The 19,374-nt window shown below is 35.4% G+C and overlaps 1 protein-coding gene across 14 annotated transcripts in view; it reads right to left on the minus strand.

Moving 5' to 3' along the window:
• SLC16A7 (solute carrier family 16 member 7) overlaps nt 1-19,374 on the minus strand; it is a 490,902-nt gene that overhangs the window by 336,054 nt on the left and 135,474 nt on the right. For all 14 annotated transcript variants that reach the window (XM_078336211.1, XM_054238333.2, XM_078336209.1 and 11 more), the window contains one exon: nt 1,277-1,420. In XM_078336211.1, coding sequence (XP_078192337.1) covers nt 1,277-1,420 — 144 coding nt within the window. The remainder of the gene's footprint in view (nt 1-1,276; nt 1,421-19,374) is intronic.

Here is a 19,374-nt window from a genome sequence, read left to right on the forward strand (position 1 = left end):
CTGTCTACTTTTGGAAACCAAAGTATTTGCTGATTTAAAGTAAATCCCTCATAGATAGACTGAATAATTGACTTTGGGGGCATCAAAATATTTAAGAGCCAAAGAAATAAAATTATAAGTTGGAATAGCAATAATGCCAGTGATATTCGTAGTGCAGGGAAGAACAAAATCATCTTTTCCTTAATCATCTACTTGTAGGCCCATTCCGACTTCTACAGTCAAATGTAGTAGTCAGTATCTCCATACAACAGAAAAGGCACTCTCTCCACTATGACAATGCTTAGTATAAGAGGGTTTGCATTTACAAGATTAAATGTATTTTTCCATATCAAAAAACGAGAGAGATGTGGATAGATTGTAAAGAGAAAAATTTTAACATCACATTACTGTATGCTTCAATACATTTTTTTTTCATCAGATGATACATGAGTGTAAGATTACATGAGTGTAAATATTTTTGCCTTTTTATCTCTGGGCAGAAAGGAAAGATTCAGTCTCTTTACATATTGAAGTCTAATTTTTTCCTAAGATGTTGAATATAAATTTTTAATGCAATTTATTATTTAAACTCATAAAAATAGTACATTCCAAGTGTACATGTTATGGTCAGTTAGAATCAATAGGCATGTACATGAGAAGCAACTATAATGAAGTGACAGTAGGTCATCTGAAATACTTGTGTTAGAAGAAAATGTGGCTCACCAAGCTTTTAAACAGGATCATTTGAGTAAGAAAAAGAACAGGGTTAATGAACTTTACCACCAATCAGAACAAGCAACAATAATTTTACTGTTGAAGCTAAATCAGTGCATCCAGAAAAATCTCTTTGGCACAGTTTTAATATATTATGAGTGGAAAGTCAGATATTGGAAATGGAAATAAGTCATGAAAATAAGTTTTATATTAATGAAAGTATTTATTTATATCAAAAAGTCTGAGACCAACAACACTATCTCCATTGTGGAGTAAAAAGCGTAAAAGGCCAAAAAAAAAAACCACAAAAAACAAAAAACTAAAGTTGTTTTCTTTTTAAATTTGTATGATAACACGTAACTTGTCTGGTAACATTTTTTTTTTTTTCATTTTTTAAAAAAATGAAATGTTTGGCCATTATTTGGCTTGAATTTCAATGTACTAGATGAAAATACTTTAAAACAGCATTGTTTATAAAAAAGTAAATTAAAAGAAAATAAGAATTTTCTGTTGTTCATTTTTTTTCATAGAGTTTTGAAAATAGCAGAAGAGTTAAGAATAAGCTGAAGACCAAACAACTTACCTGTAATGAATCCCATAGTGATGTACAGCTGCACCACACTGCTACTGAAGGAGGCCAACACCATTCCAAGGCAGCATAGGAAGCCTCCTGCTATCACCACTGGCCGGCTGCCGTATTTATTCACCAAAACACTACTTATGGGGCCTACAGCAGAGAGGAGATTAAGAAATATTCAGTTACCGGGTCATTTCTTTGTTCATCTTTAACATCCAATCATTTGGAAAGGTGAGGAAGCACATTCTAATGGTCAGAGGAGAAAAATTAGTTCACATGAAATATAATGAGAACTTTTCAATATTTCACAAATGATCAGTTTGGCAGGTTCTTTGCAGTCATGTATAAAAGCCCATGAAATAATAAATTAGAAATGTTTAACATATATCTTTTGTAACCATAATCATTCAAATCTTAATGGAAAAGTTTTACAATAAAACATAGCTAAAATATCCAAAATATCTTAACAAATGCAGGTAAATTCATGTAACAAAAATCTAGGAATTACATAAATGACTTTTCTGATAAAATTTTATTTTTGAGGATAATGTATCTTAGAATAATGTGCCATTTATTAGGGCTGAACATTTTTTTAAATTATCTTCAGCAGTGATTTTTCTTCAATACCATAATTTGTTGATTCTAAGACCCTATTGTTTTCACATCCTATCATATTAGCAATAGGGGTGTCTTACATAGAATTACTCCTTCCAATCTATGTTCATCAAGAGGAAGTCATAGGTAGTAATGTTGTTATCCTGGCCTATGCATGTCTGAATTTGGTTGTTATTTCCTGTGTCTTGATTGGACAATGCTTAATCACATTTCAATAGAACCTTTGAAGGAGCATTTGAAAAATAAATATAAATATGAATCCTGATTTTTGCCTGAGAAATCTTCTGTTGACAAATTCTAGTAAGGTAGAGTAATTAGCAGCATCAAAACTTACAGATTGGGCGCAGCTGTTTGGATGAAATTACCAGAAAAAAAATGGTGAATCTCTCTGTTAAAATACATTGCACACTAACAAAGAGAATAATTTTAGGTGTGAGGTGCGAATGTTGAAAACTCAGACTCCAAAGTAGTTTAGAAGAGTCAGATAGTGAATGGGAAGAACTTGTAAGAATGCCTTACCAATTTTTTAATGTATATTTCCAATGTACCTCTGCGTGTGTGTATATATATAAAATATTCAGAAGTGACTAAAATTATTAAAATAATCTGCATTTAGGTCTAAAAAAGTTCTTTTGGTAGTTATAAAAGTTCTAAATGTTTGGAAAGTGTTAAGTTTTACTTCAGTGACAGCACTATTTTCTTTCTTGGTATACTATAAAATAACAGTGCAACTTAACAATTGAGACTCTTGGACTGAATGAAATTCCATAGTATTTTATGGGACTTGTCAATGTGTAAATGGCTTGCTTTGACAAATCATTCTTAACTTACAATTGTATCTCATCTGAAACTAGGGATACTATTTGGAGGACATAAATAACTACGTCAGGTCAGAATTTTCAGTCCAATATTTGACCTACAAAATATAGTAATTTTTTAGCTTATACTATGGCACTAAGAATTTCCAAGTGTATTGTATTTAAGAATTTTTACATGGATTGCATATAAAATAGATTGAGATTCATTTATCAATTCACCCATATCCTTTTACACAAATATAATTATTATTTTTATTCTGCAAACAAAATTTTGAAATTAAACCTTAGTACCTAATGGTATTTATTACTCCATAATATCTTCTGAAAGAATATTGGTAACAACACAAAATTTTAGAAAGATAACTTAAACACAGAATACAAAAGCTTGCATTTATGACAGCAAGCAACCTAAAACTTTGAAAAGGCGACATGAAAGCTTTTATGAAAGCTCCATAAAAACGACAGGATTTGGAGGGAGGAAATCAAAGAAAATTGTACAAGTTGTATAAAATGAATATAATTCTGTCTCTAACACGGTAAAGTTCACCTACAGAGCTGAAGAAAATAAATTATACATGCAGAGAATATATATAACACATATAAGACATATGTCGTAGACATTGCAGATGAGGTTCCAGAGAAACTCGATGAAGCAAATATTGCAATAAAATGAGTCACAAATTTTTTGGTTTCTCAGTGCATATAACAGTTATGTTTGCCCTTTACACACTATAGTCTATTACGTGTGCATAGGATTATATCTAAAAAGCAATGTGCATAACTTAATTAAAAATATTTTATTGCTAAAAAATGTTAATGATCATCTGAGCCTTCATTGATTCACAGTCTTTTTGTTGGTATTGTCTTGACTGTTGATAGCTGCTGACTGATCAGGGTGGTGGTTGCTAAAGGCTGGGGTAGCTGTGGCAATATTTTTGTTGTTGTTGAGACAGGGTCTTGCATTATCACTCAGGCTGGAGTGCAGTGAATGCAGAGTGCCTCATACATAGCTCACTGCAGCCTTGACCCCCTATGCTCTAGATCCTCCCTACTAAGCCTCCCCAGTAGCTGGAACCACAAGTGCGTGCCACCATGCCTGACTACTCTTTTATATATATATTTTTTGTAGAGATGGGGTCTTGCCGTGTTGCCCACACTGATCTTGAATTCCTGGGCTCAAGAGATACTCTCACCTCAGCCTCCACAAATGCTGGGATTATAGGTGTCAGCCATGGTACCTGGCTGGCAATTGCTTAAAATAAGACAAGTTTGCTGCATCAGTTGACTCTTCCTTTATTGCAAGATTTATTTGTAGCATGCGATGTCATTTGAAAGCATTTTACCCAATTAGAACTTCTTTCAAAATTGGAGTCAATTCTCTCAAACCTTGCCACTGCTTTATCAACTAAGTTTATGCAATATCCTAAATCTCTTGTAGTTATACCAACAATGTTTACAGCATTTTCATCAGGAGTAAATTATATTTCAAGAAACCACTTCCTTGGCTCATCCATAAGAAGCAACTCTTCCTTAATTCAAGTTTTATCATAAGATTGCAGCAATCTAGTCACATCTTCAGGCTCCACTTCTAATTCTAGTCCTCTTGCTATTTCCACCACATCTGTAGTTACTTACTTCACTGAAGTCTTGAACCTCTTAACATTATTTATGAGGGTTGAATTCAACTGCTTCCAAACTGTTAATGTTGGTATTTTGACCTCCTCCCATAAATCATAAATGATTGTAATGTTACATAGAATGGCAAATCCTTTCCAAAAGGTTTTCCATTTCCTTTGCCCTAGATCCATCAGAGGAATCACTATATATGGCAGCTGTGAGCTTACAAAATGTACTTAAATTTTAAGAATTGAAAGTTGAAATGACTCCTTGATCCATGAGCTGCAGAATGAATGTTGTATTAGCAGGCATAAAAACATTAACCTCCTTATACATCTCTATCAGAGCTCTTGGGTGACCCAGGTGCATTGTCAGTAAGCAGTACTATTTTGAAAGGAATTTTTTTTCTTAGCAGCAGGTCTCAACAGTGGGCTTAAAATATTCAGCGAACTATTCTGTAAACAAATATACTATTATACAGGTTTTGCTATTCCATTTGTAAAACACAGGTAGAGCACATTTGGCATAATTATTAAGGGCCCCAGCATTTTTAGAATAGTAAATGAGCTTTGCTTCAACTTAAAGTCACCAGCTTCACTGGCCCCTAAAAAAGAGACTCAGCTTATTCTTTGATGCTTTGAAGACACCTGTAAAAACTTAGATGGCATCTACTTCCAATAGAAGGCTATTTCATCAACACTGACAATCTGTTGTTTAGTGTAGGCACCTTCACCAATGATCTTAGCTAGATCTTCAGGATAACTTGCTGCAGTTCCTAATCAGCATTTGTTGCTTCACCTTTCACTTTTATGTTAGCAAGATGGCTTACATCCTTAAACTTCATAAACCAACCTTTACAAGCTTCAAGGTTCTCTTTTGCAGGTTCTTCACCTTCAATGGAATTGAAGACAGTTACGGCCCTGCTCTGGATTAGGCTTTGGCTTAGGGAATGTTGTGGCTGCTTGATCTTGTATCCAAACTTCTAAAACGCTCTTCATTTTTCCTTTGCATTCACAACTTGGCTAATTTTAGTGCTAGAGACCTAGATTTCAGCCTCCCTGTGCTGTCAGCAGCTTTCTCATTAAGCTGAATCATTTCTAGCTTTTGATTTAAAATTAGAGACTTGTGACTCTTCCTTTCACTTAAACACCTAGAGGCCACTGTAGGTTTATTAAATGGCCTAATTTCAATATTGTTGTATCTCAGACAATAGAGAGACCCTAGGAGATGGGGAGAGATAGCAAAACAGCTGGTCTATGGAGTAGGGAGAACACACACAGCATTAAGCCCATCATCTTTTCTGAGACAGCAGAACAGTTCATGACACCCAAAACAATTATAATAGCAAGATCAAAGATAACCATAACAGACATAATAATAATAAACTTTGAAATACTGTGAGAATTACCAAATGTGACATAAGACACAAAGTGAGCACATGCTATTGAGAAAAATGATGCCAACAGAGTTACTGAAGTTAGGGTCTCCATAAACCTTCAATTTGTAATTAATGCAACATTTGCTAAGTGCTATAAAGTGAAGTGCAATAAGCGGAAGTATATATGTATTTTGGTTTCTCTATTTTTTACCTCTAAATGATAAAAGAGCAGTATAATTATTTGTCATTTGTTAGTTTTGGTAAATGTTTTTGATAAACTTCTCAGAAAGGCATAAGTTTATTGACTAGAAATAATATTTTTGTAAATGAGATGGTTTCCAATTTTCTGCTTTTCACAATATTGAGGGAAGATTCAATTGAATTGTCAGCCCACAGATCATTTCAAATAATTGTTAATAATAAATCATTATGTGATTTTGGTAAGTTCAAATAATTGACTAATATTGAACATAAAATACTTTCCACTGCCATCCACTTTATTATGTGAACAAGTTACTCAACATGTACATCAATTAAAAACCAAGAAAAAAACTAAAACCTGTATCTGCTTAGCTACACTAAGAAATATTCATCTATAGAAACACAGGATGCCTACTGAATTCATCAAAAGGCACATTTCCTTGGGAGGCTGAGGCAGGAGAATTGCTTGAACCTGTTAGATGGAGGTTGCAATGAGCCAGGAGGTGGAGATTGCAGTGAGCCAAGATTGTGCCACTGCATTCCAGCCTGGCGACAGAGTGAGACTCGTTCACCCACCTCAAAAAGGCATGTTTCTATTCAATGTTTACATTTTATTTAGTAATTATCTTATTTTGATTGAATCTGCTATAACAATATTATAATATAATATTTTAACTGCTTATGATCCCAGAAAAAATTTTTTAAATTAGATACATGTGCAATGTTTTTGCAAATAAAAATAAAAGGAAAGGGATTTAAAATACTTAAACCCATGAAAATAATTCGCAGAAATGTAATGAAAATATAAGTTAAAATATAGATTGAATACAGAATTTATCATTTGCTGTTTTATGATCATTCATTCATTTATTGTCAAATGATTGATACTGAGCATCAAATTTTTTTTTTTTGAGAAAGACATCTTATTATGTTGCCCAGCTTGAAGTACAGTGGCAATTCATACGCACTATCATAGTACACCGCAGCCTCAAAGTCTGGGCCTCAAGTGCTCCTCCCACCTCAGCCTCCCGAGGAACTAGGACTATAGTCATGCTCTATTTAACCTAATTTTGATATTGAGATTCCATTGTTGTTTCAGAAGGAAGTTACTGTTTCTATTATAAAAATTTGTAGTAGAAGGAAAATTCACCGACATTTTTAGGACTGTTTTAGTTCTGGTAATGATTGTCTTATGGTGAAAATGCTCCTTATGGGCAGTTTGCAGTCAGTGGATAATTTTAGAGACACAAATAAATAATATATAAGCAACAACACAGTTTTTCAAAATTTTATAAGATCTTTCATTTAATTCTAAATGTGTTACAACTATATAAATAGTATAATGAAAGAAGTGTAATTATGAATTTATTTTAATACATTCCATTTGGATATTCAAGCTAGAATGAAACAATTCAATAAGAAAGCTTCTCATGAAGAGTTTCAAAAGACTGTATAAAAAGAAGGGCTCCATACTCATCCCATTGCATTCTGGCTTATGATATGAAAATTGAAAAAAAATTTTCAAAAAAGCAGGTGAAAAATGGAACAACTTTGACTCCAGAAACAGAGCAAATTCATATGAAACAGTGAATGACAAAGACCCTCTCCATTTGTTTTCCTTGAGTCAGATTATATTAGGGAACAATTCAGCCATATCTTAAGTATACCACTCATTCTATATGGTGGTATCCTGATGAAGGCTCAAAGAAAGATGGAAACCCCTTAATACAGTGGGTATAATGAGTATAATCACATATAACTTTGCATAAACACCATGTGCCACTTATTTCTCCCATAAAATGACCATGTTTTGGACTTCTCTTTGAGTCAACATTGGAACGATGCCCCAGATACCATGATAATGCTCTGAATTTGTGTTTAGAGGCTTGCAACAAAGGGAGCAAACAGATAAACATGTGAGAACAAACGGGTATCCCTGCGAAGAGTTTCCTTGGGCATTTTGGCATTGTCATTTCCAAGGAATTATGCCCAGGCCTCAGGCATTTACTTCTGTTTCTTTCCAAGAATGTGTGTAGTTCACATAAAATAGCTACTGTGTAAGTTCATGTTGATTGATTTACACATATACTCATGTACATATTTTTAGAAAGCAATCTATGCTACAAATAAAATGATATGCTACAATTTGGTATCATTGTGATTAGTTAGAAATAAAAATTCAATAAAATTTACAGAAGCCAAACGAAGGCAACAGTAATAAAAGAGTTGAACAAATAGACTCAGATGTAAAAGGGAATCTATGGTAAATCACTGTTTACTACACTTTTTATATAACCGATTACTAGAGAGTTATATAAATGCATTGAGATTTTATATGTGCCATTACCAATAATAAAGCATTTATCCACCTTAAGTAGTAAATTTATCAATCCAAATATTGGAAAAGTTAGACACCTAACCATCAGACTTTGAGAGAACACAAATGCTTCTAAAATAGAAGACGAAAAAGAAATATAAATCTTATCAACCAAGTATTTAACAATAAATAGTTCCATGTCCCTAGGAATGATTCCGATTGAGTAAAGCTGCACTGAATCCTAATGGATGTGGGGATCAAAAAGCTTTCAAATATTCTACCTGTATACACAAGCATATTTTACAGTAACTTCTTCAATTAAATATTATATTGCCAAGATGTGATTTGTTTTTAATATTGAAAGTATTTGAGATTTAGTTGTTTAAAAAATACACATGGTTTAATATTTAACAGAATAATCCCAAGTACAATGTTACAATGTATTTCACTAACAATAATGAAACCATTAACCAAGCTGCTCCCTGCTTCATGTCTTTTTATTACAGTAGTCCTCCTTGCCCAAGGTTTCACTTTCAGTGTTTCAGTTAACTTTGGTCAACAAAGGTCTGAAAATGTTAAATGGAAAATTCCAGAAATAAATAATTCATATGTTTTAAATTGTGCACTGTTCTGAGGAGCATGATAAAATCTCGTGTTGTCCTGCTTCAACTTGCTTGGGACGTGAATCTTTCCTTTGCCCTGTGTATTCACGCTGTATAGATTGCCTGCCCTTTAGATACTTGGTAGCTCTCTTGGTTATCAGGTTAACAGATTGTAAGAAGAAAAAAGGTGAGTACAGTAGTGTAAGATATTTTGAGAATGACACCACATTCACAAAGCTTTTATTATAGTATATTACTGTTCTATTTTATTATGAGTTGTTGTTAATCTCTTCTTGTGCCTATTTTAAGAGCATATAGCTCTTATAGCTATAGTGGTGATTTCAGGCCACCACTAAGGGTCTTTGAACATGTCTCCCACAGATAAGAGATTACTGTATATGCAAATGTGGGTTTACTATGAAATGCAGCATAAACTCCAGAGCCCTACACGTTTATAGGTCACTTCCAAGGACCTGGGAACACCTAGTGATGTATTCACATGGTCATAGGCTGAATACAATTTGAAGGTAAGATACACTCATATTTTTTTTTTCTCAAACAGTTTCTCTCTAATGGTATAGTCTTTAGAGGCAACAAAATCTAGACTTACTCCTGGAAATGCCAATGCTTTTTGTCTTAACTCTACATAAAAGTCTCAAGTTTAGTTAGATTTACTTTAGTTTCACAAGGCCAAGTTTGAATTGTTTTGTTCTTGGAATAATGGGGTATAGTTTCTGTGTACTTCTCAGAAACTAAGATCTATGATAGATTTTTAAATTAATGTGATCCACAAAACTGGGAGAATTCCAGGTGCTCACAGGAAGCATATTTATTTTCTCTGTGGCCATGAAGATAAGAGGCCATCTATTTTTGACCCACACATAAATCTCATTAGAAAAACATAATTGCTAGATTTAAAATGTCATACTAATATTAGTTACTTGTACAATTTAAGGAACAAAAAAGGTTGTTTATAGGAACTAATGCAAAATAATTCTACAGAAAAGACAGCCTTTAATATTGCATAAGTTATCCAAAACAAACCACTGCATTGTACTATCTCTCAGAGGTAGAGCATCAGAGCATACTGAAATAAAATATTTTCCCCCAAATTTTTCCTACATATATCCCACAAATATTTCATCAAATACATCCCACAAAATATTTCCTATTGTATCTTAATAACACAAATCACAAGAAAGATGTCTATTTACATTAATAAAACTGTGACCTTTCTTGGAGTGTAAGTAATTTTTTTCATATTTCAGTAATCTGTAAAGAAACATTGGGACATAAATAAAAAGCTGTAGTATAAAGGCAAATGATAAAATTAAAAGTATCTGGCAAATAACTGACAATATGAGAACTTCAAGGATATAATTTACAATGTTTCTTTAAATCCCTAAATACTGTCAAGAGTTTTCAAGAAAAATGCCATAAAGATGAAGTAAATATAATTTGGTGAACAAGAAAATGGGGTGATAATTTACTGGAGGAAAGAAGTACTCACATAGAGACAAGTGTCACACGTGTTTTAAGCATCACACAACACTTTAGCCCGGCACTGTAGCAACAGGAAATGGATATGAAATTATTACAGCAGTACAGTGTGTATTACAGTAAATTTCATGCAGTTTTGATTTTATACTTACATTTGTTTACATTTTTCTGGACTGTGAATGGTGCCATGTAGTGTCTGTAAGTGTCCGTGTACATAAGTTTTGATAAATTTTAAGTTTTTATAATAGATTGTAGTTAAAATCCTATCCTATCAAGCTAAAAAAATGTTGTATACTTTGACCAATGCCTCTCCACCTCTACCCATCCCTCGATTAATCCTTGTGAGTCTCCTGCCTCAGCCTCCTGAGTAGCCGGGATTACAGGCATCTGTCGCCACACCCAGCTAATTTTTTGTATTTTTAGTAGAGATGGGTTTTCACCATATTAGCCAGGCTAATCTCCAACTCCTGACCTCAGGTGATCTCCCTACCTTGGCCTCCCAAAATGCTGGAATTATAGGCATGAGCCACAGCACCTGGCCTACAATTCTGTTTTTACAGTTAATGGAATCTAGACTACTTCATAGATTGTTGTGGCGTCCAAGCTGGAGGATCAAGTGAGGAAATATATGGGAAGAATTTTGCAATTGTTAGACAAATAAGATCCATTTTTCCTTCCTACTCCAAGGTCACCTCTGCTTACACAGTTTCCGGTTATATAATCCTATCCTACCCATTACCTAGTCTAGGCCTAAGGAGAAAGAACTGCTCAAGTAATTGGTTAGAGTCTGCAAATGGATTCAACCTGTTTGACAGTATTAGCTGCTTTAAATGGTATGAGCTAGACACTTTGCACCCTTTCCTTTATGGTGTCTTCTATGTGCTCTTCCTGGATTGTTTCCCTCCATTTGGTCTGCAAGAAGAGGTTAAGATCACAAGTTCTAGATATATGGTTGGGATCAGGAAATAGAATGATACAATTGAATGTTCACTTATTAGAAAAGAGTAAACAATTAGAAAAGTCTTTTATAATTTTTTAATTTGAAAAACAATACACTATACTATTTCCCTACAATGTATTTTGAGTTTTGCATTAAATAACACTTTCATTGCTCTTTAGAGTTATTTAATGATTTATTTATAGAAATGTACAACCCAACAAGTTTATTGTAATAGTTTAATAATTGTGAAAATTTCTGCTTAAATAGTAACTAAATTTTTAATGCCTTTCTTTCATATTACTAAATTATTAGCTGTCTACATATATATGCATGCCTGTGAAGTTTTTGATAGTAAAATGTCATTGGTTTTATTCATTTATTTATTTATTTATTTGAGACCGAGTTTCCCTCTTGTTACCCAGGCTGGAGTGCAATGGTGCGATCTCGGCTCACCGCAACCTCCGCCTCCTGGGTTCAGGCCATTCTCCTGCCTCAGCCTCCTGAGTAGCTGGGATTACAGGCATGCGCCACTGTGCCCAGCTAATTTTTTGTATTTTTAGTAGAGACGGGGTTTCACCATGTTGACCAGGATGGTCTCAATCTCTTGACCTCGTGATCCACCCGCCTTGGCCTCCCAAAGTGCTGGGATTACAAGCAGTCATTTGTTTTAAACATAAAAAACACACTAGGCCAGGTACACTGGCTCACACTTGTAATTCCAGCTCTTTGGGAGCCTGAGGCAGGAAGATCTCTTGAGCCCAGGATTTAGAGACTAGTCTAGGCAGTATGGTGAGACCCCGTCACTACAAAAATAAAGTAAAATAATTAGCCAGGCATGGTGGTGCACACCTTTAGTCCCAGCTATTTGGGAGACTGAGACAGAAGGATGGCCTGCGCCCAGGAGTTCGAGACTGCAGCCAGCTATGATCATCATTGCACTCTAGCCTGGGTGACAGAGTGAGGCCCTGTAACAAAAGCAAACACACACACATACACAAACAACAACGACAAAAACACACTAAACATTACCTTTCTGACTTCGAGGGTGTAGGGGTCATGCTGCAAGGACAGCCTCATCCATACATTTTTAATTTATTTTGCTGTTACTTTGTCAATATTCTTTAAAGGAAAAGATGAAATAATTTTCTGCTAGTTTCAAATGCATGAGAGCACAGCCTATCTGGAGGACTAACATGGCTTGAGCCAAAGTGGGGTTCTACAAAAGATGCTCTTGAGGGAGTTAACATTAACTCAGAGTCTGCTTTTGCTCAGCCCAATGTTAAATGTGAAGTCATCCTCTCATCTCACTCTCTAACTTTTCTTTAGACTTTAACCACCAGGTGGGTACCAAATTAAAAATTCTAGGTTAAAACTCTTTTCTGATTGTAGGATAAGACAAGCCCTTTCTAGCATTCCCAGGTGCACATGTCACGGATGCCACAAAATTCACTGAGTCACAAATATTGTTCAATTCATGCCCTTGAAATAAAATTTGCTTTGGTTCTTGTATTGCTGATTTCACTGTTAGACATCACTATCCATTCAATCAAGCCTGAAAGCTAGACATCATCTTAGATTACTCCTTGTGGCTTCACATTTGACATCAAATTAATTACTCAGTACTGACAAGTCTAGTTTCTAAATATACTTTGAAGACAGTTCTGTCTTTTCTCCTTGTTGCTGTTTCCTTACTTGAAGTTCATCCCACCTTTTACTGCACGTGAAGTGATATCCAAGAGTGATCTTTCAAAAAGCATATTATTGATCATAGTTCTCCTTTAAAATCCTGTAATTGACTATTAGCTTCAGAATAAAGACTAAATACTTTAAAATAGGACATGGTCCATTCACCATGTGACCTGTCTTCAACTTCACAATTTCTCATTTTATGTTTTCCATTCTTTTATGATCTATTTCTTTTGTGAATATTGTTCATGTTCTTATAAATATTGAGTACCTACTATGTTTTAGACATAGTTCTAGGCATTGATAATGCAGAATGAACAAAAGGCAACTAACCTTCCTAGTCTTCTAGTGCTTTCATTGTAATTCTGACGAATATGTCATTTTTGCAGACATAGAAAATGTCTGTGAAAATTTCAAAATTCATCTTAAATATAACCTGTGTACACCTTCTAAACCTTCCAGGAAGAATATCTGCTTCTTTATTTGTGCACATATTATAATTGCCACAGTTCTACATTATGGCATGTTACTTTGATTCTGACACTTCTGTCTCCTGAAATAGAATGTGAATTATTTTGAGTCATTCATTGTGCATTTGGTGACCAACCCATTGAGTTTCCACTTCAGTACCTATGTATAGGGTTTCTTCTATTATTATATTTGTTGATTTAAATGTTAATTTGAAATTGTACTACCTTTGTATCAATTCATAGGGCAATTATCCATCATCCCCATTCTCATTATTATCATTGCAGTGGATACTGTGATTGATTCTCCAACATCCATTCCCAATATGGATGAAAAGTTTAGGACTCTACGCCAATGACAATGACCTTATTCTTCTGCTAGTACTTTATGGGAATGGTTAGAGCTAACCTAATTTGAATGTATGAAATGGGAGAGAAGACTTGGTTAGGGCATTGAGGGTAAAGAAGACAAATTGTTTTTGTGTTTTTTTTCTTCAGATATGAAAAAGAGAGCATATTGCCTGATTGCTCCTGGCAACCATTTTATAATCATAAAGAGAAGCAGTCTAAGGACGAAGCTGATGAGGGAGATGAGGGAAGAGGTGTAAATACCTGGTTTTTGATGACATCATTAAACTCCAGAATCAACTAACTCTAGAGTCTATGCTACCTCTCAATTCATATGAGGTGAAGCTGTCATAATGAAGCAGGAAGGTTGCCCTGATCCCTTTGTTAGGGGCATCGAGAATGCACAGGCACTGGACGTAGCCTGCCACTTCAGCACTGGTAGGGGCAAACTCCACTCACTTGGCCCCATTATATCTCACCCCTCACAAGGGAGTGTACAGGTGAGTGGGTACAGGAGGTGGGGCAAGCGCTTTTCGGTGTTGGCCAGACAGAGCTCCATACAGGGCCCTGCATCAGTGTCTAGAGGGTGCCTGCTATCTCCAAAGCCCCAGAGGTCATGTGTTACAGTTAGCACTCATTTAGCTTTTGCTGTCCATAGACGGCTTATGTGTTAATAGCTCAGTGGGACCTCTACCTTTTTGCATGAGGTGGTTGTTCTCTGCCAGCAAGGGCAGAGGGTCCTTGTGATAGCCTTTAGCAGTTGCAACTGTGGCACCTGAGCTATTGTTTGGCATCCAAAAAACATCAGGTGGCACGAATGAATTGAGGAGTGGTAAATATGGAGGATTTTATTGGCGATGAAAGTGGCTGTCAGCAAGAGGAGGAGATGAAAAGGGGATGGAGCTGGAAAATAACCTCTCCCCAGAATTCAGCCTTCCCCGCTGGACTTCTCTCTGAAGCTACATTGTCAAACTGTCCCTCTGGATGAAATCAAGCTGCTTCTCTCTGACGTCCAACAATAGTCTCCAATGTCCAGCTGCTTATCCTCTTCTCTGCCAGTGGAGCCTGGGGTTTTTAATGGGCACAAAATGGGGGAGCCAACGGGGCGGGGGGGCATCATGGGTGGTTTTGGAAAAGGCAACATTTGAGTAGGAAAAAAGGAATATATGATCTCACTTTGGGGTGCGGTTCCAAGCTTGAAGGTGGGGCACTCGCCCTCTTCTACCCAACACTTCCCTGCCTCTTGTCCCTAAGAATAATCTTACACAAGATGATATAGGTGCATTTTGTTTAAACTGAATCTTTTTTTTTCTGTTCCTCATATAGAAAATATTCTAATACTAACTTTCAACAGTGATGTTTAGTGAATTACAAGTATTCCACTAAGTGACTTTCATTCATTATTTCATTTTTTTTTCAGTAAGACTGTGTTGCTAAACAGTTATACTCATAGTCCTCAGATTTGGAAATGGAAGCTTGTAAAAGCTAAGTTCTTTACGGAGCCTGGCTTTTAATCTAAGTCTTTTTCATTGTAAATCCTATGTGCTTAAGATTATGGTATAAAAATTCCTCATTTTCAAAATTAAAAATTACATAATTGGAAAATCACTGTATCAATTGTATTCATTTAAATGTAATAGCTAAATGCAGTAGCTTCTAAAAACAGTTTGTTTAATGAAAAACTGTTAAAGTCTTTTACTTGAAAATTGATTTAGACAACTTTTACAACAAAACAAGTGAAAAAATTTATTTATTCCTTTACTCACCACATATTTACTAAGCATCTTTTAGGCTATGTGCAGGGATTATGATAAACAAGATAGTCACAATGCCTGCCTCTAAGGAGCTTATATTTTAAAGGATTTGTATAAATGCTAAATATGCAAAGCATGTCAGGTAAGATTATAATGTTGTATCCTTTGCTTTAATTTAGAGATGACAAATTATCAGAATAAATTTTAAATGCAAAGGCATTTAAATGATCTTTTGTCAATATAACTTTTAAAAGTATTTTCTTAAGTCCAAAAATATTAATGTAGAAAGACTATGTTTCGATGTATAGGTAAATAATTTACAAAGGTTGCCCTTTGTTCTGACTCCTCAGTAATTATTCTAGCCTCTTTCTTTAGTGTCGATGTACTAAATTTCTCTTTTTACCATAGCATGGGTAATTATTAGTGAAACAGCATGATGAGTCCCTTGAGTAACTGGTATTCACATGTATTTCTCCTGTGGTACCTCAAGCATTGCTTCTTGGGCAGCCTAGCATTATACATATTAAATTCTGAAAAAGTGGTTCCTTTCTTGTCAGAATCATTTCTGTGCACTGAATCATCTAATTTTTTTGACAATTTACAGATGCATGCCATTTCTTGTGGGTAGGAAGATCCTTTATTAAACATCCAATAATGTAGCCCTAGTAACAAAACCAAACTAACATGTGAAATTATGAATAAAATTAAGCGTGCATGGATTTATAGAGGGAGGAAAAACATGCATGCTGAAGGAAAACAGAATCTTCAAAATATATTGATTGACAATGGTATTGATAAAGACATAGCTCAAGAATGTCATTCATTCCCCATCCTTACTTTCAGTATATCCTAAAATTTCTCTAGAAAAATTCATATTGATAAAAGCATTTCTCTTCTTTGGGTTTACAACAACCCGTTTAAATCAGGACCATTCTCTACAGATGCCTGATGTTTTAAATCCCTTCATACATTTTCATCAACTTTCATTAGGATATTTTTCCTTGCCCTTAATTTCTCTTTCAACTGCAGAACACTTTTCTCACTTACATTGTGATTTCTCACTTTCCTCCCAGGTTGACATTTAGGGACATTGTAGAGTGTTACAGGTAGTTAAGCATGAGCAGGGAAAGGGAGGGCTAATATCCACTAGGAATATTAGGTGGTAGTTTGGCAATAATTACACTACCTCTCTAAAAATGATAATTCAGCAGTCCCACTCAGGCCACCAGGGAAAGACAATCTCCTGATGATCCAGAGTTGTTAACATTATTAAAGTGTTCATAGAATGCAAGTACCAGGGAGAAGCAACTTCCTGGGCATGAGTATTAAGACACAAAATGGTGGAATACGACTTTCCGGGGACACTCCACCAGAAGGAAGAAAGCCTCAGATGGGTACAACTTCCTAAACACACTGTGCACTCTCACTTCCCAAGGGTAAGGAGGGCACTGGGCACACGAGCAGCTTACCCTAAGGGAAGAAACATGGGAAAGGGCTGCAAGATGCCAGTCTATTATGTCCTAGAATCACAGTTAAACACCCCAAGTCACCCACAAGGATCTCTTTCAAGTGTTCTTTCCTTTCTTTCCTGCTTAAAACTTTTTAATAAACTTCCACTCCTGCTCTGAAACTTGCCTCAGTCTCTTTTTCTACTATATGCCCCTCAGTCAAATTATTTCTTCTGAGGAGGCAAGAATTGAGACTGCTGCAGACCCAGATGGATTCACCACAACTCACATACCTTCTACCGTAACAGAAGGACTGGCAGGCAACAAAGTGAGCGTCGAACAGGCACTCCTTTCCTTTATGTTCTAAAATAAGCTGTAAATCAACTAACCATAAAGTTATTGCTTTTATCTACTGGCTGGCTTCAGAGACTCCTGAGAATTTTCTTCAGATTCAAACCGATGTTTCCTTGCTTCTTGAAAGAACTCTAAAACTGAGTGAAAAGGATGGTGGTAACTGAAAATGGTGACTGTATTAGCATGCTATTTCTATGACAACCTGCTTTTCATTTCCTTCTGAAGGAAAATAGCAGAATCCTTCCCTGTAGGTCTGGATTTTTTTGCCCTGTTTTAATAAGCATCTACAAGAAATCCATTATTCCTAAGAGTAACCAGAACTAAGAGCAAAGAAGGGGAAAGTTCTGGCAGCTGTCCAGTATAGCTGTGAAAGTTTGTTCTTCCTGGCACCACATCTGCAAGCACACTGGGTAAGGTTTCTCAAAGTGTTCCAAGGTACAAAGGGGACTTTGATATGGCAAACAAAGGATGGCAAACAAAAATCTGCTCTTTATAAAGATCAGTATCCTCAAGAGACTTTTTTGCACCTGTGGTAACTTTCCTGTGTGCTAAGCTCTGTGCTCATACTCTCACCTATGACCAGTGATTAGCATCTTATTTTTCTGAGGCAAATCTCAGCTGTGGGCCAATACTATTACCAGTTACAAAAGACAAAGACTCAAAGTTAGTGACAAAAAAAAAATGTTGAAATGACAGCAAAGGGTAGGATGATTGCAAAAACACTGTTTATATTTTGGAAACGAGGGCAGAGACTTGGTCTATGTCAAAATTTGGAGCTGGTAAGTAAGATTTTTAAAAAAAATCCAACGGTAATTTTGAGAAACATGTGGGTCACTCGACTTTTAACAAGCCACAGGGGCAAATAAAAAGATAAAGGGAAAATGAGTAAGGACACAGCCCAGAATGATTCTTTTAGAGATTTATTTGAGCCATCGCAATGTTGATAGGGATATCACATTCATTTTGCTTTCTGCCTTTAAAAAGTATGGCTACAGAAGGCAGGTATCTATTATCAAACTTAAGAGCCAAAAATGGTGATCTTGTTTAATAAATAATTTTATCACCCAATTTTATAAACTTGGGAACATTTCAAAGAATAGCTTTTCTATTCTTAGTATAACTCATTTTACACAAGTGACAATAATCTAGCTTGAATGCATTCTTTGTACTTTTGCCAATAGCATGCTACCCCACTCAGATTTCTGACAATGTCACTGGTTACTCATGAGAACTGCTTTAGTCACCTGATGTTGACTAATACTTAACCCCTTAAAGTCCAGTAAGAATTCAAAATTAAATAATCAAAATTCATGATCACCTATCTCTTTGGGGAGAGCCCATTTCCAAGTCATCCTATTGTAGTTCTTTAAGTCAAACCACTTTAAATTGTTCACGACCACTATTTTTTTTTTCAAACCTCTTCAAATTTCCAAGACTCCCCTTTTTCTACTCTGCCGTCAGTCAGCAAATGATTTTCTCAAACTATTTACTTGGAGAACAAAAAAGGCATCAATCAGGCAATCACTACATCAATCTCCATTGGCCAAAACCACAAGCTTTCCTGCATTCTACCAATTAAGGAGATATTAAGAATACCGAAGATTATGTATTTTGATATTTTTAATACTCTAATTTTAGTTTAAAATTTACCTGATTTCCTTGCTCAGTTTTTGTGCGCAGGACTCATTATTGTAGGTCTCCATTAACAACTGTTTTCAGTACTGTGGTTAAGTTAAATATTTAAAGCCAGTTCCCTCATCCAAAGGCTGAAATGTAAAAAAAAGCCCACCAAGAGTTTTGCCTAGGCCCTTCCTGAACCTTAAAGCATGACAAAATAACAAAGGAATTCTTAACAGGACCCATTTAGGATTAAACTAGTCCTTTTGGTGGGGGGGTCTTAAGAAACTCTCCAGGTCCCCACAGGTTTATTGGAGGTCTGAGGAAACTCCCTAAACCCCCACGGTATAGCAGGAAACAAAATAAGGGTAATCACCTCAGCACCCAGAGCTATTTAGATTAAATAAATTTACTGAGGCTTCAGAGGAAAGTATCAGGACTC

Source organism: Callithrix jacchus, chromosome 9 (genome assembly GCF_049354715.1).
Source record: "Callithrix jacchus isolate 240 chromosome 9, calJac240_pri, whole genome shotgun sequence".
Taxonomy (NCBI): Eukaryota; Metazoa; Chordata; class Mammalia; order Primates; family Cebidae; genus Callithrix; species Callithrix jacchus.